The sequence below is a fragment of the Geospiza fortis genome, unplaced genomic scaffold (genome assembly GCF_000277835.1).
Source record: "Geospiza fortis unplaced genomic scaffold, GeoFor_1.0 scaffold1, whole genome shotgun sequence".
Lineage (NCBI taxonomy): Eukaryota > Metazoa > Chordata > Aves > Passeriformes > Thraupidae > Geospiza > Geospiza fortis.
This window is the reverse complement of record NW_005054320.1, coordinates 7201556-7228069: the sequence shown is the minus strand read 5'-3', so window position 1 is coordinate 7228069 and position 26514 is coordinate 7201556. Positions and strand designations below refer to the sequence as shown.

At 38.7% G+C, this 26514-nt stretch overlaps 1 protein-coding gene across 1 annotated transcript in view; it reads left to right on the top strand.

The window, feature by feature from the left end:
* The window catches only part of WARS2 (tryptophanyl tRNA synthetase 2, mitochondrial), a 39325-nt gene that overhangs the window by 480 nt on the left and 12331 nt on the right, over window positions 1–26514 (top strand). The window contains exon 2 of the mRNA XM_005420587.2: window positions 19950–20207. Within this exon, the coding sequence (XP_005420644.2) occupies window positions 19950–20207 (258 nt within the window). The remainder of the gene's footprint in view (window positions 1–19949; window positions 20208–26514) is intronic.

The following is a 26514-nucleotide window of genomic DNA, read 5'->3' as shown; positions in this document are numbered from 1 at the left end:
TGGTTCTCGCTGGCTCCGCTCAGCCGCAGGGCCTTTGACTCCGCGGGGCGCTCGGGAAGCGGGAGAGAGGGAGGCCTGAGCCGGCAATGCCGGCGTCGTGGGGGCCGTTCAAGCGCTGAGGTGCCGCTGGGGTTGTGCGCGGTTTCAGCCTTGGTCTTTGCTTCTTGCCTTTCGATTTTAAATGCACCTGCTGGCTACAAACTCGTGTCTTCTGCAGCAGGAAGGAAAAAACCAAACTTCATAAGTTTTTGAATGGACGTATGTCCGCCCCTCCCCTTGGTACTTACACGACCTCAGTGGGATGTAGTGTTTGAATTTCTTTAATACATTTGGCATTTTCACTGTAGCACATCAGGAGCCTCCCCCCTCTCATTCCCCCACATTCTACTAGAAAATTGAAATAAAGGGGCAGCTGATTGCTTTGACTGTATTTTGTAAGATAACCCCAAGCAATCAGTGAGGTCAGGTAAGTATATATTCAGTGTCATCTTTGTAGGCAGCCTCCTTCATAGTTTTACGTCTGTGAACAGCTTGCCTTAGGAATCTAAATTTTTCTGTAGCTTGTTGCCTTGTTTTTAAAATAAGTGGAAGAATTTGATGACAGTAATACTAACATTGCATCATTTTAGAGGATGTTTCCCCTAGTTGGACAATTGGCTTTTTCCATAAAAATCTTGTTTTTGGCATGTCATCCAAATCCTGGATGGTATGGTATGTTTCAATAATGGAACACATTATTCAGAATGGTTGCCAGGGCAGATGTGTCTCATGTTACTCGTGAGAAGAAGTAGGGTAAGCAGAAGATCAAAGATTCCTTTCTGTTTCATGGTGTAATCTGTGTTGTCTGTGATTTTGCAGCAAGTGGGTTCTGTTACTCTCAGCCATGGAGCTGATATTTTGAGCACATCAAGCTGTAACACACTAATGCACAAAAAGTTGGTGTGTATGGTGGTGAACTGGGCAAACTACACATTGCAGGACTATTTCAGAACCAGGATTCTTAAAATTAAAAAGTCAAGGCATATTTCATTATGTACTAAAACAACTGATGACCTTGATTCTGCCCTTTCTATTGAGGAGGTAGAGTGAAAACAAAAGAGGAAGAACCTGTTACGCTATGTGAAGCTTTAATAACTGATATTTCACTTAGCAGCTGTGTTCTTCCTATTAGTTGTTAGTGTGAAGCAGAAGTAACGTTTCTGCTTATATTTTTTGTTTCAGAATTCATTTGTGTATAAGACTGTGTTGAGTTGTAGCAATATAGAAGAGGTAAAGAATCTCAGTATGGCATCCTCAATAAGCTTGCTGGGTGTTTCCATGTCTTGAGGTGCTTTGATTTAATTTCATTTACATGTGTCTAAATCTTCTTAGATTTATCACACTTAAAATATGAACAGTTACAGTGCCCCTGTAAATGCAGCAAAGCAGATCTGCCAAAGATACCTCAAATCACTCATTATTTTTAGAACTCAAAAGTTCCTTGAAAAATATTGAAAGGATTTGAATATGCTTATCTTTCCTGATGCACATGGTGACTCTTTTGGCTCTGTTCAGTATGACAACAGATGCCCTCCCCTGCTTTCATTCCTCCAACAAAGAAATCTCAATTTTCTTGCATAATGAAGAAATCTGCTTTGAGTGAATACAACTCAAATGGCTCATGTTGTATTTGAACATTTACTCTGATGTGCATTTCTTTGCCACCTCTGAGTCACCTATCAGGTCAAGATTACTTACCAGGTGCTTTATGATTTTATGGCCCGGTTGCTGTTGCCATGATGTCTTAAAGGTGTGATTGCTCTGAGAGTGTGCTTCCTTCCTGATATTCTTTAAATGTTTTCATTTAAAAAAAAAACTAACAAAAAAACCTCCCACAAAGTTAGTGTTGGTTCACAGATTCACAGAATATTCTGAGTTGGAAGGGACCCACAAGGATCATTCGGTTCAACTCTTAAGTGAAACCCCATATGGGGATTGAAGCCGCAACCTTGGTGTTATTAGCACCGTGCTCTGACCAGCTTTATGTAGCTTCAGATCACTCACCCTCAAGTAACAGCAGTAATTTAAGTTGTTCCTCTGGTGCTAAATTTGTGAGTCCAGTGTGTTGTGGGATTTTGTCCCTTTTCTCTCTCACTTTAAGTGCCCTCTTATGCCAATCTGGAAAGAATTGCACTGGACTTGAAGTGGTACTTACACTGCATCTTCAAAAGAATTGAGGAGGAAAAATGGCTTCCTTGTTTGTGCTGTTCCTGTTGCCAGGCTGGACTCGGGAGTGGTCCAGCTACTACAATAGACAGTTTGGAACAGATCATGTATTTGCTGCCTGCTGATGAGGAATATTCAAATTTCAAGCTGGAAAAGTGTTTGCCTTCAAGCTTGAGCAGTGTGTCTACTGGCACCCTTATATTTTTGATGTTTCAGTGATTGATAATGCAGTTATAGTCACCAGAAGTCATAATTTATGTGGCTTCAGCTTTGTTTCACTGTAGTGCACAGTTCATCCCTGTGCTGGATTTACCATGCTGTGTGTGGAAAAGTTGCTCTGTACATTTTGTTTTACATATTTCTAGCACACAACTTAAATTTGTAGGGATAATAAATGTGGTTAAGAAGAAAGTAATGTTTTGTTGGAGAGGTTCATTACATTTGGGGTATCTTAACTTTTAAGAGCTTATTTTCAAATTCCCTGATTTGCTGTTCTTCAGTGCTGTCTAAGCCAGGGTTATAGAAAGTCATTTCATCAAGTCTGTTTCTTTGATGAGACATTCTTAAGAATGGCAACTACAGGCACTCCAGGGAATTACTGATAAAATCATGAGAAATCCAACTATGGCATAACCTGTCAGTAGGAAAATGTAATCTAAGGTGAGTCAGTCACTTGTTGGTGTGTGTCCTGATGAAACATGGATTGGGTTTAGTCCTGGCTGCAAAGGGGAAGTAGAAGAATGGCAAGGTCTTGCTTTTAATGATCTCATGCATCACTAGATGGCTTTCAAGACACTCAGCTGGAAAGACACATTTAGATGTTATTTGCCTTCAAGAAATCAGGAGTCTGGCATAATTTTTCTTTTCTAGTATCAAAGTAGCTATCACTATTACAATTACTGTAAGGATACTCTAATACCTGTATTGGTTTTCTTCCTGAGAATATCTTCTAAAGAAAACAAGAACTTCTCATTTTCCTGCCTTTTCTCCTACCCTAGTCTTCCTCTTTGGTAAGAAAGCCTTGCCTTGCCTCCACACATGATGTATTACAGTGGCTGTATTATTGTTGCTAAGCTGTACATTTTGATGTCCTACAACCTTCATCTCTTTTCAACTTTCACAAGAGCGATGCATCAGAAAGTGGATTCTCTGTTAGCTTTATGTGGTACAGAACTGCATCTTCCAGCCATAGAGGTTGGTGTTTTTTAACACAAAATCCTTTCCTCTTTGGTGCTAGAATTTAGTCTTTTTTTTTTTTTTCTGGCACTCCAAGTGGGATTTGCTGTAATGAAACTCAGGACACTGACTCTAGTGCATGCAGGTCATATAAAGAGAAAATTGGTTTGAGTCCCACTGTTCCAAGGATGTTGTTTCTATCTTTTGGTGAGTGTTGCACAGAAAATATCTCTGGTGAATGTTTAGTCAGGACCACTACAAGTGCAGGATCTTCAGATCCAAGGAAGCCAATATAGTGGTAATCTTAGCAGCTCATTTAGGAATGTATCTGCTTCTTTACCTGAGTCAATAGCTATTAAAAATACTGCAGTATAGATCCCTGAATGTAGCTTCTCTGGTTTGCTTTACCGTTCATGACCAAAGGTGGTGCTAAAATCAAGAGGCCTTTACTGCATCTTCCCCTGCTGTGGCAGCCTAATGAGTCTCAAGGCCAGTTAGACTAATCTGGCATGCCTTGCTCTTAACAAATCCACATTTGCTGTAGTTTTTCTCTAGTTATCTTCTAGGAAATTGCAGAAGATGGGTTTTGTTCACTGAGTATTGATGCTAAGCAGGCTACTTCACAGACTGCTCCTCTTTTCCTGTGTTTTTGAAGATGGGAATGCCATTTTTCCTTTTTTAGTTTTCTGATACTTTGCTGGGCTTCTGTGAACCTCAGTGATTCTGGCCAGTATTGTCAGTACTTTAAGAGGACATCTTCAGATTGTTTGGGTCTGTGAAATTTGATTTACTTTTTTTGAGGAAGTATTGTTCCTTCTGTATTTAGGCCACCTGATCACTCTATTGTTACTGTGCTAGTCATGTTAATGACTGGTCATGTTTCGTATTTTTTAGCAAATATGGCTGTGAAAAAGGCAGTTAGGTAAAACTTGAAGGGTTGTTTTGGAGAAGACCATTAAAATGCTTTTTCCCAGATTGCAAATAAACAAAATTTTTTAGCTATGGTTACCATATGGGGCTCCAGAGAAAGGAAGTAACTGAAATTACCATGCCCTAATCCTTAAGGATTTCAAAGATTGTAGTTAAAACTACAGTGGGAGAGAGAGTTCAGTTTTCAGAATCATTCAGATGTGTTATGAATGAAATGCAAACCATTTAAATGCATCCATGTTCCCATCTTGAATTTGTTGCTGTCACATAGGGATCGCTTTGTTAACCATTAATGAAATGGGTCCCCAGGTGCATGTAACAAGCTGCACACATACACAGGTTACTGCAGCAGGTCAACTTCAGAATGCCTGTCCAGACACTTGTAGGCTGAAATTGATGGATGAACAGGCAGATTTTTAAGTGCTTGCTCTGGATTTATGATTGTGACAGTCCCCTGTGTTGCATCTCTTTCTTCTAGAGAGCATTAAGGTTGGAAATAGCAAAATGCTTTTGACTGAGGAAAAAAGGCTGGAAATGCAAGTACCCCGATGTCTCCTGGTGTCCAGTATGGGCTGGTTAAATATACTGTAATATACAGGAGCTTTAGGAAAGATCTAAGTGATTTGAGAAATTCTTTCCAATTAAGGTGGCCTCTATGTGGGTTCATTTGTAGAAATTGGTGCCTTTTATTTTTTATTTCCTATTTTCCTGAATTTTAACATTTTTTACTATTGTTATTGGGCACAGATACTGAAAGTTATTTTGTTACTCAGATCCTTATGAAATCAACTAGATTTAGCAACATATTCCAGCCTTTGGATTAAACCTCTGGTGTCTTCTATTCAGGTTGGAATGGAAGTTTTTCCTAATCAGTCATTTCTTTTTATTCTAATCACTAACTAGCTAAATAAATAAATAGGTAAACAATAGCTAAATAATATAAATATATTTAATCCTCTAGGGAGACTGGCTTATCTTTCAGGTAAAGCAATGGAATAGTTCTTTATGCAAGAATGAAATCATTAGCTTTTGTATCATTTTCAGAGTGGAAGGCAAGTTAGTATACAGTGAGAATATACATTTCTTGGATTTTCGCTGGATTTGAGAGATCTCAGGTTTCCACACAGATTTGTTAGACTTCCAGTTGTAGAGAGACTTCTTGTGATCTGCCTTGCTTAGTGCCTTGTCTCTACTGGATTTTGACCACTGTTGTAGATGCAGAGAGAGAGCCCCACTGTAAACAGACATGAAGGATCTTTGAGGCATGAACAGATCCTATTCATTTCATAATGGAGTTCTAACAATAAAATCTGGCAAATATAGATTGTTTTAGCAGGAAACAGCCCTTTATTCTGGCATCTTGTCAGGGCTTGGGTAGAGTCCCTCCATTCTTTCCCCCTCTGGCCCTTGCTTTCAGTGTCTTGACTAACCCTGTTTTTTCTCTTGAGGGACTTCCGAGTTTATTAATGTGTTTTTGTACGGGGAGTTTAATGAAGGATGCTGCTCTGGCCATCGTGGATGTTGGAGTTTGGTGTGAATTTCTCCAGTGCATATGTCCAACAAGCATTGTGAGTGAGTCTGCAGCAGATCACCTCTGTCTCTAGACAGCAGACCGGGGTCCCATTTTAATGCTGGCTCACTGGCAGATAGAATTTCCATTTGCTAGTACAGCAAGTGCTATTCTAGACACTTAACAATTACTTTTTCCATGACACAAGTTGTGGTTTATGCTGCAACTCTAGGGTTAGTTGAACAAACATTTTGTGGAGTTGACTCAAATTGCAGCAGGATCAGAAGCTGAAGTGAAGAAAAACCCCAAGTCAGTTAAGTCACCTTAGATCATAAATTTTTTGAGTTTTGCTGTGTTTGTAATCAGTGAAGTGAAATTGTTTTCCCTTTGATTATTTGAGCCCTTAACTAACACTATCATTCTTGAAAGCCCCAACTCAGACAAATCGCATAGCAGATTTTATAATTTTCTGCTGTATCAGGCAAACCTATATATCCACTGGACAGGATTAAATGTATTTTTGCCCCCTGAGATAGATATCCACCTTGAGAGTGTGCTGAAGTTCTTGCTGCATGGGAGAGGAAATAGATACATATTTGTATATGTGTATACACACAAAAATAGATGGTAAAATATATATACTTAGTTTTTCATTTCCCTCATTCTTGTGCTGAAATGTGGTGATTGCTATCAAAAATGAAATATCTGCTTTTACTTTTAGCTTCAAGTTCTTTGAATTATGCTAGGGCGTGCATTTGCTCCTTGGAGCTGGCCAAAGCAATAGAGTGGTGAAGTTGATCCAGTTGCTTCAATGATGCCTGCACAATAACTGAATGAAGAATAAGAGTTGTGTGAAGTTTAAAAATAGGGGTTTCCTCAGTTTTCATGGTGTTGCATATAGTTCATGTTATAAACCCTTCTATGCTTCATTTGTATTTAGATTACACTTTCATAACTGTTCAGACTAGGAATTTGTTTTTGTTTAGACTACCTGTATTGTTTATGGATAAGTGGTTTGGAGCTTTACAGTACAGATTAGAAGGTGAATTAAATGCTTCTTATTGGTATTGCAAAGTGTGGTAAACCCATCTCATTCACTTAGGTAGGTGGGTGTCAATATTTCTGTACAGAAAGATCCTAGGGTTGGATAGTGCTATATTTCCATTTTTGAAGCTCAGAGTTTCTGTAAGATTCTTCCGATTCCCAGAAGTATTCAGAAGCTGAAAGGAGGTGAAATTGCATGCATTCTCCATTCTGACAGATGGAACATGCATTGTTCTGAATTCCATCATTGTTGTTGCTGATCACATACACTCTGTGACAATTAGTTATTGTATATTGGTCTGCATAGCATTGTCCTCAGAGTCTGGCTGACCTGTTAATCTCATTTGAAGGTTGTTGGACAGCATTAAAAAAGAAAGTAAATTGCAAAAGTCTTCACAACTTCCTAGTCTCACCATCATCTTTTCATTTTGCCAGGTGCATAGTTCTGACTTTGAAATCTGTGTGTGATAGCTGTACCTTGGGAAAGATATAGTAGTGTTTCCAAGTAAATAAAAGATTCCAGGCTTCCTGATGATCTCACCTAAGATTCATATAGCAACTATTGCTGTCATTTGCTTTCACACTTGTGGATGCTCCAATATGCCTGTCCTTTGGCAGTGAGATTGCTAAATGGCTTGTTTTGTCTTTATCCAACAGTTGGGAGCAGTTCTTTTCAGGGATTCTGCCTTAATCCTACGTCTCATGGGCATTCACTTCTCTGCTTACCAGCATTGCTTTTTACATGAAAAACAGCAAAGAAATACAGGGAGGTACAAACTTTTAACAACAGAACCACGTTATGCTATCCTTCCTAAATATAATCTTTTTATAGCCACATCAAAGTTTCTTTCAAAGGTGGTCTTTGACTTCTTCTTGAATTGGGTTATCCATTTGCAAATATTTTTCTTGAAATCACATACTTGCCAAGATGTGGAAAGACTTTACTTAATAGGCATCCATAGGGTGCTTTCCGTTTGCATGGAAGAACAAAACAGTTTCAAACATTTCAAAGCCTCTTTGTTGCTTATGTAAAGGGAATGAGGGGTCCAGCCCTCTGAATTCCTGACTGAATCTCATTTTGCATCTCTGCTGGCAACAAATTAGCCCATGTAATTTCTGCAGTCAAGTTCACGTTCTGCTCTTCATGCACTTCCACTGGAGTGTTTTGTTGGGTACTTTTTTAACGATATCTACATTTTAGATCTTTGCAGAGTTAAAGCAATGTCAGCACTCTGACTCTTGTTCATCAAGCGTTAAGCCAGGTCACAACAGCCAGAGGTGCTGTCACTCCCTCCAGAGGGATGTTTTCACAGTTGACCATGAAACATTGTAAGTCCCCAGTATTCAGAATAGCTGCCAGTACCCGAAGAAAATTAAGTATTGTACATCTCTGGGATACTTACAGTAAAAGCAATTGGCTTTTTTTACACTGATATACTCCATGGGGTACATCCAAACTGGGAGTTGGTGATTTGCCTGGCTTTTTGTGGACCAGTTTGAATAATACGGGTAAGTTAGCAAGGAACATCTCATCTCCTCTTTAGGACAAGCAAAACAGTGAGTGTCACACACAAACTAGGGAACTTTTCATGTGATGTTTCTGTCCTCAAGCTGTCTAATAAGCAAGTCACAGCTTGCTGTCACCATTCTCATGTCACTTGGCTACATTCTCTTGACCTGAGCACAGATGAACACTTGTGTGTTCATTGTACCCCTCATCCATTACTCATCTGTTGCTTGCCTTTTCTGTGGGAGCAGCGCAGCCTGGTGATTTCAGGACCAGCCTGTGCTGGTAACAACAGTTTAAATGTAGTCTGTGAGTATTGTCTAGCTCCAGAAAACCTTTTTTAAATTCTCTAGAAGTCCCTTATGCCAGTGTGATTATTATATCTAAAAAACTTAAATTCATAGAATTCTCTCCAGCATAGACCAGGAGGATCAGCTGTAGCATTTTCTTTGTGCATGTGTGCATTATTAGGGAATTTACTGGGATTTCCATATTCTAAGGCCTCTCAACATCCATCAGGTGGTTTTAAAACTTTTCTATTCACCTGAGATGAATTTCATGCTGTGACCACAAGGTGAAAGTTTTTGAACAGCTGTGTTAATTTTGGCCCCATGTGAAACAAAGCCAACTTTTCCATGCTACAGGAAATTGCCAAATAAAATAATGGAGAGGAAATGAGCTACTCTTTGAGTTTCTAGGACAATATTCTGAAGAAACATAGTAATTCCAAACAAAAAGTATTTTTTAAAAAATATCCTTCTAGATGTAAGTTGATATTCTTTGTTTATATCCCATAGGGCAATCTTAGTAGCAAGCTGACTCCTCACTTGAAGAAAATATATAAAAAAATACAATAAAATCTCTTTCAGCTAGAGGTCAGAGAAAGAGCAAGAGCAATCAGATGGTTTTAAGAGATTTGGATACTACTGTGATCAAAAACATAAAACTTCTCTAATTTCTCTGTGAGGGAAGTATTTAGTTGTGGGGGCATTCTTTAGCCTTCTGTTTTGTTTTGCTTCAAGATTGTTAAGGTTTTGGTACTTAGAAGAGTGTAATGTATTAAAATCACAGCAACCTTTCCTATATCAAATAGTCTATAATTTATAAATATATTACACTTTTCACTGCATTTTGATAGTTCCACATGTATTTTGTAGCAGAATAAATGCTAATTTTTCACTTGTTGCTATTAACATTTATTCTGTTGAGCAATGTATATTTCTAAATGTGAGCACGTACCAGTTTACAAGTGTTAAATGTTAACTTGTATTTCCCATCTTTCAACAACATGGAATGGTTTTTCAAAGCTTGTCAGTGTTCAGCTGCTGTCAGTGTTCAGCTGCTATCAGTGAAATGGCCTCAATTCTTGCATTTTTGTTGAATGCAGTTAGAAGGACTTGAATCTTGAAATGCCATGAGATCTAATCTATCTAAATAAAATTCTGATTTCTTTTCCATCCTCTTTGATCATCTCACTTTGACTTTAATCACGTCTATGTAACATTATGGGCTCAGAGGACTAGAACAGACCCTGCTTGGGGTGATCTGGTGTTTCCCCTGGCCCAAAATAAAAATTAAGTGCCCATACATCTTTATCAACATACAACATTTTTCTTTATTTATTTAATAATACAAAACCTCTCTAAGCATTCATCTGAAATGGTTTGTTTTTCTTATCTTGGAAACTTTTTTTTACATTTGGTCTGAATCTTTCTTACTTCATCTTAGGCTCATTGTTTAACACCTTTTACTTTCACAGTCTTCCTTCCACTGGACTAAAAACACTTTGGACTTTCCTCTGTAATGTTTTTTATTCAGGTCACTCATTGGACTTGGTTGAACTTTTATGGCCTCTTTCTACCACTCTTTTGAAATACAGGACCTAAAATTATCCAACTTCTGCATCTTGAGGCCATCCTCATCCTGAGTAAAATGAGCAAATTGTTTTCTGTCTCCTGGATTTTCATCCTACTCATATATTCCTGTGCAATTTTTGGTGTAATTTATAAATGTGGTGGTTTTGCAGCTGCATGATATTGATTAATGCTCACCTTTTAAAATATTACAAACCTCAGACCCTATTCTGTAGTTGCCTGGGCAGCTGTTCTCCTTCCTGTGTTTATGTGGTTGAGCAGACTTTTCTGTATAAATCTGTGTACTTTTACCTGGTAAATAGTGTTCTGTTTTTTCAGATCGTTTCTTTGCTTTGTCAAGATTATTTTATCTTGAGCCCTTATCATCCTTCTAACTTTATTTTGTCTGCAAATTTAATGAATACTCCATTTCATCATCTAGATCTTGTATTTTGAGATACGAAAATATCAAATAATAATGGACCCAACACAAAACCCGGAAAACTGTATTTGATATATCTTTCCTCAACCACTGTAAGCCATCAATAAGTGCTGTTCTCAAGATATTTTTTTCTCTCCAGTTTCACCCCCAGAGTATAATATTGTATTTGAGGTGCAATTTCTCTAGCTTGTTGGAAACTGAGATAGTATTGGAATTTAATGAAAAGTAGGATATAACCTTTAGTATTTCATTTCCATTCTAGCATCTCTTGTGCTATGGGAGGCTATCAGCATTTTTGAGAGGCACCAGTTCTTGAGAAACACTGCTGTCTTCTGTTATTTCTGTAATTTCTGCAGTTCATTCTTTGTTCCTGTATCTTTCCGGGACGTGAAGTTGAGCTGACTGATACAGAGTAACTCCATGAGGTCCCAGAGTGGAACACGAGGTTCTCTGTGGTCTCCCTGGCCCAGTGCTTCCATGCCAGTGTGTTTTGTGGGGCCACATATGGATCAGAAAGAAGCCAGACCTGATGGGTGCTTTGGGCAGCTGCTTCCAGGAAGCGCCTGTGCCTGAAAACTTTAGTTGTTGCTGGTTCAACCGCATTGTTCAATGAACAGTCAACTACTTTTTATATGGATTTGTATCTTAGGGGTGTTCTTCACAGTGTAACAAAGGTAGTCCTGCTTATCCCTCTCCTTTTCCCTGGTGCCATGTCTTCCAAGCAATGCCTACAGTACTGGAACTGTCAAATTTTCAGCTTTTGAGCATTGAGTGTATCATCTGATGGTTTTGGAAGCAGCGTGTATCAATCTGACCTTGCCTTGCCTGTCTGGCCAGAATGTTCTTGCTGATGGTTCAGGCTTAGCTCCTGCTGCAGCTTCCTGTCAGTGAGGCACTAATTACCTTCCTTATATCATAATTGTTAAAAAATATTGTTATAAATTCCTTTAGCCTTCCACCTACCCTGGGTGAAATGGACTCATAAGACCTGCAGTTAATGTCTGTGGTTAGATAGTTTGACTGAAGAAACTTCATTGCCCCAGCTTTAAACAGGCAAGAAAATGGTTTGAGAATCATCAATCAGGGTTAAAGTTGTATGAGGCAGCATCTGAGGCCGTTAATTGCAGTTCTGTGCACGCCTTTGAAACCCAGGAGGTGTAGAAGTAGTACATGTTTCAGTGTGCATTGGACCTGCTCTGTAGCTGGGTTATGGCTCAGCTTTGAAAAGGAGCTCTAGCATGCTGTCCTTCAAGTTGATGTGGAGAACTGTAAGGAGCACAGCAGGAAAAATAAAAACCGCCAGGCTGTGTCCTTGCTAAGGAAAGCATTGTGGTTTAGGGTAAGGTTGGTGGCCACTGTTGGCTGCATGCAGACCCAGTGCTTGGTTCCCTCACCAGCTCTGCACAAACGTTAGCACAGGTTCTTGTTCCAGGCCCCTGCAGAGAACTGGAGCCAGCTCTTCTGAGGCTGCTGCCTGCCTCCAGGTCCCTCACCAGAGGCTGTATCCCCTGTTCCACTCCCCGCGGGAGGGGAGGGTCCGTGGCTGCCTCAGGTCTGGAGGACCCCTGTGGTGTGTGGCGGCAGAGCTGTGGCAGCCTGGCTGTAGATAATGCTCGGGTCTGTCAGTGCAGCTGTCATTAGCACCCCGAGTGGCACGTGGGGCTCATAAAGCAAATGAGAGAATCCACTTGCGGGATGCAGCGAGCCACATGAAAGGAGCCATTTGCTGAGTCATCTGTACCAAGGCAGCGTGAGAGGGCAGCCTAACCCAGCCGCAGCTTCATTGAGTTCTTTTGCTAGCCCTAGAGGGCAGAGTTAAATTTATAGGGTGGGGTTAGTATGTGCTGTAAATGTTCCTCCTTCCAATGTGTTTTTCATTTGAAATATAAATATTAAAGTCCTACTGAAGTTTGAGTGCATTTGACATTCAAGAAAGGGATACCAGGCAGTTCTGTTTAAATCTTAATTTAGTTCAGTTTCTGGGCAATGGGTTAATCTTTACTCAGAAGCTATTTATCTGAAAACTTGCTCTGGTATAAATATGTTTCTTTCTAATTTAATGTTAGATCTTTATTCTCTCATTTTAAGAATTAAGCATGTTGAAATAGCATTTGTACCAGATGAATTTGACATTTTAAATTATCAGATCAAAATAAGCATGTTTAAAAGTTTCTACAGCAAGTTTGCAGAGAAGTAATTGCATTAAAAGCAATAAAGGAAACAAAGTATGTAATACATACACTGCTCCTAAGTTTCTCTTTTCCTTCATTTTTTTTTCTTTCTGTAACAACATTAATACTTAAATTGTCCCAATTAGGCTTTAAAATTTATGCTTTAGCTCATAAAATGTGACTCATCTGGCTTCCCTTCGTTTTGCTGCTTAATAACTGTCTCAAGACAGGTTTTGCTAAGCCAGTGTTAACAGATGAGCATATTATTTTAGCAACCAGAGCTTTGAAGTTGCAAAGTATTAATAAGGGAAATAAAAAAAATTGTAGACAGACGCAAAAGATGCAGTAGTTGGTGACTTTTGTCAGCCAAAGAATTTCTTTTGTCTCTGAGGCTGGAGCAAGGTTTTGGTTGTGTTGTTTTGGTTTTATTTTTCTTCCCTTTTTGATCCCTGTTGAGAGGATCTTTGTGTTAGAAATTTCAGATTTTCCAGTTTTTGTGTTTTATGCATGTCTGCGTTTGCTTATGCTGCTCTTTCTTCCCTTTGACTTCCACATTTTCTTTTTGTCTGGCAAATTTGAACTCACTTGAGCTTGGGACAGCTGGGGCAAAATGAATCCCCACGAATAAAATTATAACAAGAAGAGCAAAGTCTGTGAATGATCCTTTGCTGTTTCCTGAGTCATTCCAGTGTCATTAATCAGCACTGGTGCTGTGGAGCCTTGTGGTGCGTTATGTCGCCAGCACAGCAGCTTCTCCGTCCCTTTCCCCCACCCCCTGCGTGCCTACACAGTGGGGAAAACTAGAGAGGGAAGCCATCAATCTTCCCTGTCCTACCTGTCAGCAGTGATTCTCCTGTCGACTTCCTGCTCTCTCTGTCGTGCCCACCACCTGTGTTTAGAATTAGCTCTGATGCTGTGGATCTCACTTGGCTCTTCACCTGTTCTGCCCCGAGTAAATGGCTGTTCAAATAAAGCAGAGCAGCTAAATGCTGTGGCATGTGAATGGTAACCATCGCTGTTGCTTGGGGGGGTGATTTCTGTTGCAGCTGCTCTTGTAATACTGTCATAATTTTCTGTAATATTGTGGGGTTTGGGTCTAAAATCTCTTGCTTTTGCTTCAGCCCAGGGTGAGTTTGTGAGTCAGTCTTTTTATTATTTAGAAATTAAAATATTTATAAGATATATTATAGATGGAGGCATAAACCTATCTCTTATATGTTAGGCTGCTGGGATAAAGTCATTAACAAAGTCCAAAGAAACTAGTTAGTCCAAAGCTTTGTCCTTACCTTCAGTCACTCCAAGGATATAATTAGCAAAAGCCTCCTTTGAATTTGATTTTGAAGATGAGTCTGTCTCCCCCATGGCTGGGTAGATTGAGAAGCTGACAGGCACCGCCTCTGTATTTCTAGGGCAGGATTAATGTGATCATTTAATGGTTTGTTGTTTTAAACAATAGGTCTTAACTGGACTCCAACCAGACACATTTTTATGTATGCTTTTATGTAATTTTAGAACATGCCTATGCCAAAATAAAAGGAGAAAACAATCCTGAGAATTGTTTGTTTACTGGCAGCTTTCTCCTACCTCCTTGAATGGCCGCTACATTTCTCTGTTTTTAAAACCCAAAAGAGACTAAAGCATAGGCATAAGGTTACCCTATAATTGTAGCTTGTCTGCTGTCATTTTAAGCGTGTGATGGCAATATTTATGTGGAGTTGTAAAGAAGAGAGATTCTGAAAACCTGAGTTTTGTGAATGCTTTCGCTTGATTTTTTTTCTGTAACTCTTTGTGAAGGGGGAACTATTTTATGACTCATTTTACTACATATTTGAGATGCAGTTTTTTCTTGACTGTACCAGGCAAATATGTGTATCCAACAGGTAAATAAATTCTTGTGTTCAGCAGTGACAGAATTCATAAAGCTAAACATGAAATGTATAGCCAGGATACCAAGAATTGTCTGTAACATGGGATGCTTGGATCTGCATGGATCTTTTCCTTTATCAGCTTTGGTGTATCTTCCAGTTCTGGCACATCTATCTCATGAGAGGGAATGATTGTGGTTTTGACTCCTGAATTGAGTCCTTGACAGTTGTAGCTCACCTTCTATACAGAGAAAAGCTCTGCTTTGGTCCAAGAGAGCAGAATTGGATTTTTGGAAGCTGTCACCCTTCATGTTTTGCATTGAAAATGGATATGGTCATGCTATAGGATGGCAGGGCGAGACTTTATCCCTGCTCTGGGATAAGGATGTAATGCTTATTCCTGGTCATTTGAGAGCATTTGGATGTTGATATTTTTTCAGTATAAGGAGTGACAGTTGTTGATCTCATGACAAAAGGAAGGTTAGGTGAGAGAACACCTGAATCTTAATGGGTTTGGGGCCAAACTTCATTCAGTAATGCAGCTGAGAAATACACTGTGGTGTTTAGAACTGCCATGCAGAGCTCTTTTAGAGAGAAAACAAAAATAGTAGGTGCTAAGTCATCTGTCAGATGCAGCACTTATAGCAGGCATGAGGATTAACGTGCAGCACTAGTGGTGTAGGTGCACACACCACACAGAGTTAAACATACGAACAGCAGGCTCACACTGTGCTTACTACAGATGTCTGAATGAGTGAGTGCCTGTGGGCTGGAGCTGCATGTCTTGTGGCTTTCACTCTGCTCCATTGGGAAGTCTTCACTCCTTTTGTTTTTATCCTTTTCCAGCTCCAGTGCTTTGGAGCGCACAGCTCCCATCCCCTGACCTAACAGCTCCATTGAAGTGCATTCCAGCCCCATGATTTCATGGTACCAGGCAGAAGTCCCCTGCCACGCTGCTATGCTGCCCGCTGCTTCTCACGGAGTGAACAAACAGGGAACATAAACTCTCTCCAAAGGAGCAATGTTCTTTGTATATTTTTAGTGCAAGAAATCCAAGATTCATTTGAGGGTGTTTTGTGTGGGCTTTTTTTAATATAGACTTCTGCTAACACAATGGAATATTTCATGCCACCCTGTTTGCTGTAAGTTCTTGTGCTTTATGTTGTTAAATGGAATCAAAGGAGTTAAAGATGAAAGACTCCTAGTCAACTGGTCCCTCAGCTGGGAGCCAGTATGGGTTTGTTCTTTGTAATGGATTTGCTAATGCTTTACTCAGGTTCAGCCTAGCTCAGTTTTCATTATTGGATTTACTTATTTCTGTGAATTCTCTACTTCAGGTTAAGTAATTGCTGAGCTTAGGCTGAATATAATACTGCTACTGTTTGTTTCTAATGTTTCACTTTCTATTTATTGCCCTTATACTGAACAAACCTTTTGTAAGTATTTGTTTACCATTTGAACATACAAAGCACCATTAAAGATGTCATGCTTGCCTTCACAGGTATTCTCTTTAATGGATAGAGAACTTGATTCTTTCTTTATATGAAACTGTGTCCATTTGACATTGTACATTGTGTTTTATTTTCAACATGTAGTGTGTCACCAGATGCTAACTTATGTAGTATTGCAACAAACCTACCTTTCATTAGCTCATTGTTAGCCTTTGAATATTTTGAGTAAGTACAGTATTTGAACATACAGTTTATGCTGAGACACTGATGTCTTGTATTTTCTTTGGTGAAAGACATTCTCAGACTGCCTATTTAAATGCCACTATTGCATTTTTATGTATTGAGTGTATTATACTCACATTAAGGGACACAATTTTGCCAATACATCCAATATGTTCATAATAACATTATCTACAGACTGGACAGTGATCCAAGAAGTTGAAAAGGCAGATAATGAACCTGTTATGGGAAACATTGGAAGCAAGGACTGCAGCTGCAAGGGAACTGAGTCTGCCTAACTTGGGGACCAACAAAATTTCTAGACAGAACTGTTCTCCATAGGCTCAGGGTGTTGGCACTTCTTGGGTCAAGGTGTTAGCACATGAGCTGATCTGTGCTGACTGCACAGAAATTCCTGTGCCCTGGTAGAACGCACAGTTATCCCAGGGCGTGGAGCTTCTCCTGCACTGAAGTAGCACCAGCTTCAAGTCCCAGAGAAAAGAAGCAGTAACATCAGGAGACATGTCAGGTGATGCTGTCTTTTACTAGACTGAGGTTGGAAGATGTGCAAGTTTCTGCACTATGCTTTAACTTGGTCATCCTAAGATACTTATTTGATGCAGGTCCATAGTGGATTTCTGGCAAATGATAACATTTCTTAGCTTTTATAACCATGCAGGTAGAAAACATATTTTATATGAAGTGACTGGAGTCAAGACAATAATAGCTTAATTAGTAATAATAGTAATAATCTTAACATGGCATTCTCTATGCCTTCTTACAGTAAGAGCTGTATATCAAGAGCTGTATGTAAGAGCTCTTTGGGGAAGCAAGGGGTGTAAAGCACAGGTAGAGGAAGAAAAGAATACAGGAGGGATGAAATTGTCTGATAAGAAAATGGAGAGTAGGGGTGTAAGAATTATGGTCTGTTAAACAGGCATATAAATGGGCACCAGAAAGCAGCTAGTTCTGTGGAGAGAAGTGCCACCTTAGTTTTTTAAGATTTTCTAAAGTTTCTGATGTTGACATTCTTGTAGTGAACTTTTTTACACATTTTCTGTAAATAACTCATTGTTTTGCATTCTTTTATGGAGGAGGAGAAAGTTGATAGACTGTTAGTTTGACTAGTGTCATTGGAGAGGTGGCACTGTCACCCTCCAATCTGTTGTCACTTTTAGAAAACTAAATGTTAGAGTTAGAAAATAAACTTCACTTTTTTTCTTCACCTTGAGAACAGCAGTGTGAGCTTGTGTTCTTTCATGTCCTATAGCGACAGAGAAGTAATTGTGAGAAAGACCATCAAGATTTGAACTTAGTGAGTTGAGATACGGACATGAAAAAAGGTTATGTGTTTGTTGGACAAACAACCAACTGTTCTGGGACCCCAGTAGGGGTAGAACACCATGTTACTGGTCAACTATTTCCTCCCGGACTTCTTACTGTCTTAGTTAAGAAACATAGGAAGCAAAAAGCAAATGTTATGCCTGTGAAGTACCTGTTGCATTGCCTAGCAGCTGCTCCAGGCCTGTAGTAATAGAAGTACAGCTCTGAAGTCTAGTTAATCCCAAGTTCTGATTAGACTTAATCTCATTTATACACATTAGAATGTTGAATGCCTCCTACTGCAAGAGAGCACCTGGCCCTTCTCAGTGTTAACAGGAAGCTGGCTGTAGTCCTGGGCCAGGTAGTAGCTTAGTGGGAGGTGAGTGGATTCTGTGAGGGGTGAGAAGTTCTCTGATGTAGGTTCCTACGAAAACAAGGAATCAAATGCCAAGTGAGAGATTGAGTATCATAACTCCATTTTTGTGTAATGAAGAAAAGAGACATATGGGTGGTTGAGGACTGGAACACAAGGACTGGAAGCTGGAATTGCTGTTGGAAGAAGTGGTGTTCTTTTCATTGCTTCAAGTGACTACCTTGAAGCTCCTGTGCTGTAGGTTCTCCAAAAACACTTAGAAACTGACTCAAGAATATACTAGAAGTCAAGAAGATATTTGGGATGGGGTGAAGGGGTTGCTGTCAAGACTGAAATGTGTAGGCATTTGTGTGAGCAGGAGAAATTAGCATGACAGCTAGCCCAAAGCTCCTCTTGATATGTCAGCACAAACACTTAAACATTGGGTAAGAAAATTGTTTTGATCTTAAAAACAAGCTTACTTTAGAAGAAAAGAGAATTTCCCAGCAAATTTAGAAAGAAATACTCTAGGCTTTTCTGTGCTATACATCATGCTTAAAAGTAAAAAAGTCCCATTCCACTTGGAAACACTTTCTCATTCATTTTTCTCAAGTCTGAGTCAAAATGAATTAAATCAATTTGAAGTCCAGTTTTTAATAGTTAAAAGTAATGGTACTTGACCTTGACTTTTACTGCCATTTTGTGTGGTTTAATAGTTGTATGACTTTTTTTGTCCCACACATTTGTAAGAGATTCACAGAAAAGAAAACAGATTACATCAGTAAATAAATTCTTCCTGCTAAGTTATAGATGTTGCTCATAAAATTTAGCAGGAAAAAACTGTGCACACACAACTGAGTCTGAGGACTTGTATTGTATTTGCTGTGATGGGAGGGACCCTCATTTATAAATGAGCGGTCTTGCATGCTCTTGCAACTTGGCATGTAACAAGCATGTTCACATAAAACATTGCTGAGCTACTTCTGAATATGGTGGAATTCTTTGGGAAGGTCAGGGAGGTAATTGATCATATGCTGACAGCTCAGGGCTCTGAGAAAATGGTCAGATGGAGGGCTGGGATGCAGGAAAACAAACTTTCTAAGATGGTAACTGTCACTTAGCCAAGCTATACATGTTTCAAGCCTTTTAATCTTTGCTCACAACCTCAGCTTCTTAGTCTTTTTTTGGTTTTGCTGTTTCTCTGTGAACTCTTTTCCGATGTTGGTCCTGATGCATGGACAGTATTCCAGGTGCGATCTTGAGCTATAGCTGTATTTCTTTGTAGAGCTCTTCTAGAAATTCTATTGCTGCCAAAATGGGGAGTTTCAGAACTTTGATGATCTCTTTCATTATTCTTTGACCTTTGGGTCAAGAAGCAGGTTTCTTTCAGGAACTGCTCAAAATGTTCTTTGCAGCTAGAAAAAACTTCAGTGTTCATGGGAGTTAAGATGGCAATCTACTGTAACATTGCATGAGTTTACAACAAAAATGTTTGAATTTCTCTGCTCTGTGACCCTAAGTTTCTATATAAGAGTGGATATAGAAACTGAAGTGTGGATAGAGAAACTAAAGAGAAACATACAGCTTTGGTGCGAAAGAAATTAAAGAATCTACCACTTGCTTTCTGAGACCAGCTTTTCACCAATCTTATTTACAGCTGGTTTGTTTTTTTTTTTGCATGTGCAGTCTGACAGATTAAAATTATGGTAGTTGTTAATCTCTCTGCTGTAAGATAGAGTATTTAACTGACTTACTGCCATTATTGGTGTTGAGGTCATTTATACATTAATACACTGACAGGTGGGGAGAAGAGACAGGCATAAATGAGGCTTTTTAAATTACTTTATAAAATAATCTCTCAAAAAAAAGTGTGTGTTAATCTTGTCAATGCTTTGTCACAGAACATGGTCATGGATCGGATTTTCTCTGGTATCCAGCCAACTGGGACCCCTCATCTGGGTAACTACCTTGGAGCCATTCAGAACTGGGTGAATCTGCAGGAAGAGTGCAGCTCAGTGCTCTATAGCATTATGGACATGCACTCTTTCACCATGCCCAAGGAACCAGCTGTCCTGCGCCAGAACATCCTGGACACCACTGCTGCCATCCTTGCCTGTGGAATTGACCCCAAGAAGTGTCTCCTATTCCGGCAGTCGCTGGTGAGTGCTCCTGTTGTGTTGGATTTGTTTCTGATTAAGTGGCTTTCCACAGATCTTAATGAGTGAGTGTAGCATTGCTGAACTCCTTTATCGTGTTTGTGTTGGTGGTCCTAGAAAATGTTAGCAGTGTTGGATTTTAAACTTACCCCTTGCTGCAGTTTTGAAATTTTGAATGCTGCAGCCATGACTGAGAAGCCCACTTAGGGATAAGTACACTGTAAATTTCTGAAGCAGAGCTAGGAGTTTGTACAGGTTATGAGTAATATACTTCAAAGACCTCTTAGAAGACCACTAATTTGTCTCTGCATCACTTTAGTCACGAAACATTAACTCATAAATGCATAAACATGGCCTGTGGAACCATAAAGGTAAGGAAAACATGTTTCTATGCTTTTGTATCAGCTCTTGCCGCTTATTCTGCCAGCTGCACAGTAATCACAAAGTAACAGGTGATTAACATGGTAAGTTTTGTATCAGTTCCACTGTGATCGTCAGGAGGTTACATCTCTGGGGCTTATTTTCCCTTCTTTGCTATAACCTCCTTTTCATGCAGACACTTTTCCCTCTGATCTGGTAATTCTTATGTAAACCATGTGCTTCTCTTGACTACCCCAAGGGGTACTGGGCTTACCTTCCCACTTGGCCTACAGTTAGCATATGTTATATTTTCCTGGAACTCAACTTAGTTTCTTGCTTAATGAACTTTCTGTTACTGACTCTAAACTGACAAACTTCTATAATTTCTACAGACACAGATGTATCATAGCTTCTGCTCTTGCGAAGACACCCACAAGTGGGTGTCCACCTTGCAGCAGAACTGCAAAGGTGATGTGCACACAGGATCTGAATTTTATCAGTGCAAGCTGAAATGGTATTGTATTCTCCCTTTCAACATGATTCTTTACAGGCAGAATTTCCTGGAGTTGTTAAACTGCAAATGGCAATCATGGCTCTATATCCCTGATGAATAATGAATTGATGAAGACAGATATACTTCCTGCTTCACTTGTCCTCTGTATTAAAAAACCAGTCTAAATAGATGAGCTCAGAATTCTACTGGAAATATGTTTAAATAAATTCACCCCATTTTTTTCATATTTGTTTATCATTTTAAATATGTTACCAGCTTGGGTAACATATTTACTTTTTTTTTTTTGTTTTCATTTTCCTGTACTCTGACTTGTCAGCTTAGAATGATGAAGTCATTAGTGGAATAATCGCAAGGTGAGTTCCAAGCCAATGATGCAGTAAAAACCAGTCTAGAGAGGTTTTTTTCTTGTTTTCAAGCAACTTAACAATTCAATTAGTTACAACACAGGATCAGTGACTAGATACACAGAGAGGACTCTTCAGCATGAAGGATAAATGCTTTGCAGGTTATGGTTAGAGAGGAATAAAGTGAAGGTTTATAAAACTGCTATTGATATGGAGAAATGGTTTTGTCCACTGAAGAATGTGAACTGACAAACATCGAAACAAGTTAAAACCTGGAAGATTTAACACAAGCATAACAATGCATTTCACAAAATCCACAACTGGGCTACAAAACCCCATGACACAGAATACAGTGCATGCTGAAATTTATATGAATTCAAAAAGGGACTCGACAAATTAATCTGAAAAATTGCTTTGGGACTGTTGCATATCTGAGCAGTCACCTCTACAGGAAGTGGTGAAACCACAGATGGGAGGGTATCCATGCTTTTCTGTGCTTACATTCATTTTTTTTTTGTTGGTTGCTGTCAGAGGTGGATATTTGATCTGGTCCAGTGTTGCTTTTCTTATATTCCTACTGGTCTAAAAGCTAAACTTGTGCTGTTCAAGGTCTTGCTAAAACACTCAGGCTTCCCTTGAAGGCAGCAGATTATCTGTGAGGATCTTACATTGCACTCCACCACAGAAAGTATGTTGTATCTTTCAAAATATAATAATGCAGAGATTGAATCTTTGAACCCCCAAAGAGAAAGTGTCAGACTCAGGAAATGATGAATCTTTGTGCAGTGCTTCTACAGTACCAATACAGTCAAAAACCAATGAAAACCTAAGATAGCTAAACTTGAACATATTCAGCTTTATCAAACAAAAGTTTTCACCAAATATGATTCTGATTTTCCTTATGGTGGTTAGGCTGGCCTCAGTTAAATAGACTTTAATTTGCCTTTTTACCTTCATTTTTCTGTGTCCTTATCTGTCCAGATCTAATGGTCATTGTTCTTATTAAATCTAAACCTTGTATTGAATGTTATTCTTACTTACCACACAAGTATCCATACAACTTTAAGAAGTGACTGATTCTAGCATATTTTTGAAAGCTCATTGTCATGCTGCAATCAGAAGAACTATTACAGTTGTTTGTGAATATAGACTGTTTCAGGACTGATTCAGGCTGAAGTCAGCTTCCCCAAACCAAGTCTGTGCAAGCTGTATGAAGTGGTCAGGTATACCCGGAGATGCACTGTGATCTGTTACATTTACATAGGCAGCACCAGATGTTTCTCTGGAAGCAATTAAAAGGAGTATCTGCATGTAGCTCTTGATGTGAGGAAAGGAGACAGGAACCTTGCTAATGTGATTATTGTTTTAGCATGATAATGAAATAGTACCGTATGGAATGTCATAATATCGAGATGATTGTTCCTGAAAATGAAGGTGTAAGATGGATTACAGCTATTGCTAATCAAGAAAGTTTATTGCTGGATTTTGATTGGAAATTTCTCGGATTTCAAGAAAAAAAGGAGCTGACCTCCTTTTCAGCCACTGTAGCAGTCTCCAGGGGTGGTCTAAAAGAGTCCCACTTTTGTTTACAAACATTTGGCTGAGGTGTAAAGTGACCAAAACTGATTGTATACTGAAATAGGTGTGTACTTCCAGAGATAGCAGGAAAGCAGTGAAAATCCAGCCACAAATAGAAAACTGGATTAGGTATTTAATTATGGACAGAGCAGGTTTTTTCCATAGCAGATCAAACTGCTGAATGAGAATTCTCAGTAGCTTAGCATGCTGTAATTATTGTTGTATTTTGAGTTCTATCTAGAAAATTACCAAATCTGTAGATCACAGGAATGTTTCTTTAATTATTCCCGAATCACATTTCTGTTCATTTTTTTAAACAAACATCATGCAAAAAATTGTATTGTTTATGAACTTCTAGTTTTAATCACCAAAACCCACCACAACTAATGACTTTTTCTGTACCCTGATTCTGTAGCATTAAAGTAGAATGAAATTCTTGCACTACAGAAGTGTGCTAGTAGTGGTACACCCCACTAAGGGAATTGCTCATGCATTCATTCATGTAAATGCTGTTATGTCCTCTCACTTTCTCTGGATTACACTGGGCAAGAGTGGTTTAGAATTGCTGAGAAGGGCTTGGTTTTTATTGTTCTTTACTTGTTTGTTTGGCTTACTCTTTCTGTATTTTGCTGTTTGTGTTGCTTCTCTGGAATATGTTGGCCATATGTGAAAAAATATAATGCTACTTGGTTTCTCAAAAGGCCTGTGCCTTTTGGTAAGGGTTTCATTTATTTTACTTACTTAGGCTCTTTTTCAAATCTCTAATCCAGTGATATCTGAAATACCTGCCTTCAGAGTTTTCACATACTTTATCATCCTTTTCAATACAAGCAAGTGGCAAAAGGCTGAACAATACGGATCACAGACTGACTGCTGGGAGAAAGTCTGATGAGAACAGCTACCTCTCATGGTTATACTAGGTCCAAAAGATCCTGTTATGATAAGGATACAGGTGAGGCACATTTGGAATCCCAGAACAGATTTCAGTGATGTCCTCACCTTTCAACTAAAATTAAATAAAAGTGACAGAAATTTTGCATAGGCAAGTTTTTTATTGTATTTTTAGAGAGCATATGGCCTATGTTTTTTTGTACTGGATTTACAGCTAAATTACCTATAAATGGAAAGTGCTAGTTGGATGAAAATTAGTTTTGTATGCTTCAGAATTTACCATTTATAGATTATATTGTTTTAAAGCATGTACAAACAGTAAGTTAATGGCTGGCTGTATATTTGGTCTTAATACGTTGCAGTTCAACAAATATCTCCCACACTTCCATTACCATATAAAAACTTGAACTCCAGCCTAGGGAAGTAGTGGCTACAAAGAACAAGTGATGATAACTTGACAATATTTAGAAGCAAGAAGGATGCAATGAATAATTAGTGTAGTGTTTGGAACCACATTGTCTGTGAAGGGTTATAAACAAGCACATTTAATTAGAATATCTAGAAAAACAATTGTGGTGTATGTTGGACAGTAAAATGGCCTCCCAGTGAGAGAAGCTCTTTCATTACAGCTTGTTTAATTATATTTTCTCAAGTAGAAAGTTATAGAAAAGTGACAATTTTAGTAAGAATAAAAAATAAAAATAATTGCATTTTTCAAAATAGTGCATTTTTATTTGGAGTACAGCTGCAAGATGTATGAAACCCTCTTAGAGAAAATAATGTCAAGATATGCTTTAAGTGGCTGCCTTTGCCTAGGGGGCATAAAAAAGAAGTTATGGAATAATGACTTATACAACATATCATGAGAGATATTAGAAGAAACAGAAAATATATTCCTTAAATTGTACTATAACTGATAAAAGCTGTAACAGTCATCTTTCATAAAACTTAGATCTTTTATTAAAACCAAAAAGGATTGTGGGGGGGTAAATAAGGAAGACAGTATGCAATCTGCACACATGGTAAACTTATATGATATAACCCATTTTCTCTGATTCATGGTGGGTACACTACACATTTCAGTTCTTACCCATAACCATCTTGTATCTCATCTGCTTCACAGTCAAAACAATATTGGAAACTTATTTTGCTTTTATGTGGTCTCGGGCTGTTCTTCCTGTCCACCTATCTATTGTAGCAGACACATGCTAAATGTCCCAAGGGAAACTAAAATTCCATCAGAGTTGATTCAGCAGGCAGTGCTTGATACGCTGCATGAGCACTTCTCTGAGGAGTCCTGTGAGTTTCTGGACAACATAATGTTCCGTTTCTGGGCGGAAAATTGCAGTTTTCATCCTTCTGGGTAGGCTGATTTATTTTCTGGGTATAATCAGCTGCAGTATTCTTGCAGTGTGCAAGCAAATTGAGGCAGTAACTCTGGGAGGTGGGAATTTGCAAATTTGTCTTAGCCTTAACTCCAAAAGCCAAAATACAATGATATAAATGTGTGCACTGTTTCACTGCTGTTATTTTCCAGAAGTATCCATCTGCTTTGTTTTGTGGGCAGAGTTTGAATGGATTCACGCTACCCCTTGTCCAATTTTCAGAGGGGCTGAAAAGCTTCTATTGCATCATAGCTTATAAATTAATTAAAGTACATTAATTTAGCACGGTCCATTGAAAACTTCCTGTCATAAGAGGAAGTATGTGACTGTTTAATTTAGAAAATTATTCTGCTTCTCTCATTCCTCTGTTTTCTCTCTCATGGACTGGACTAGACATAACTAGAGCTCAGTGGGAAGGAAAGTCATGGTTCACTGGGATTTCTCCTTTTTTTTTTTTTTTTTCTTTTCTGCCTTAATTTACCTTCTTCATCTCATACTATTATGTAGCTGTTATATTTTCCTCTCGTCACCAGTCTTCTGGACACACCAGACTAATTTTTCAAACAGTATTGTGGGTTATAGTAGGAGAAAGTTTCTGAAAATAAGTTAATTTCATAATTAATAAAGGAGAGGGAAGGGTGCTTTGGCCAAATTGCTGTGGTCTGTTGGGGTTTATAACCAGTAAAGCTTGATTCCAGTAGGAATATTCTTGGTCAGGTTCTTCAAAAAGGAGAGGCAGATCTTATTTCTGTATATTTTAACCAAATATAAAGAAGGATATGTGACTAAATTGTTCCAAGGTAAAGGTGAAAGCTGTAGATACTAACACATTTACTGACAATAACTAGATAACCACCCCCCAATTCAATATGTTGCTTAACATGTTCTTTAAATCTGATATTGCCTTTGTAACCATAAACTTATTCTACCCAATCAATTATTTCTTTGAACAGGAATTTGGGATACTGTGGCAAATTTTCTGTCATGAGAGTACCTGCACTGTGTACATTTGATTCAAGAGTAGTCTATTTTTTTGTCTTGTTTATGGTCTTTTTTGTTCTTTAGCTGTGTATATAGAGACACATTGCCAAGTATCTTGACCGTATTGCCTGCAACCTTACACATTAATAAAACCTTACCTCTTATTCAAGAAAAATGTAAGCATCCTTTGCTTTTGAAAAGGACCTCTTGAATTTTGCAGAAGCTCTTACTGGTACTTACTGGTGCTAGAAGAGATG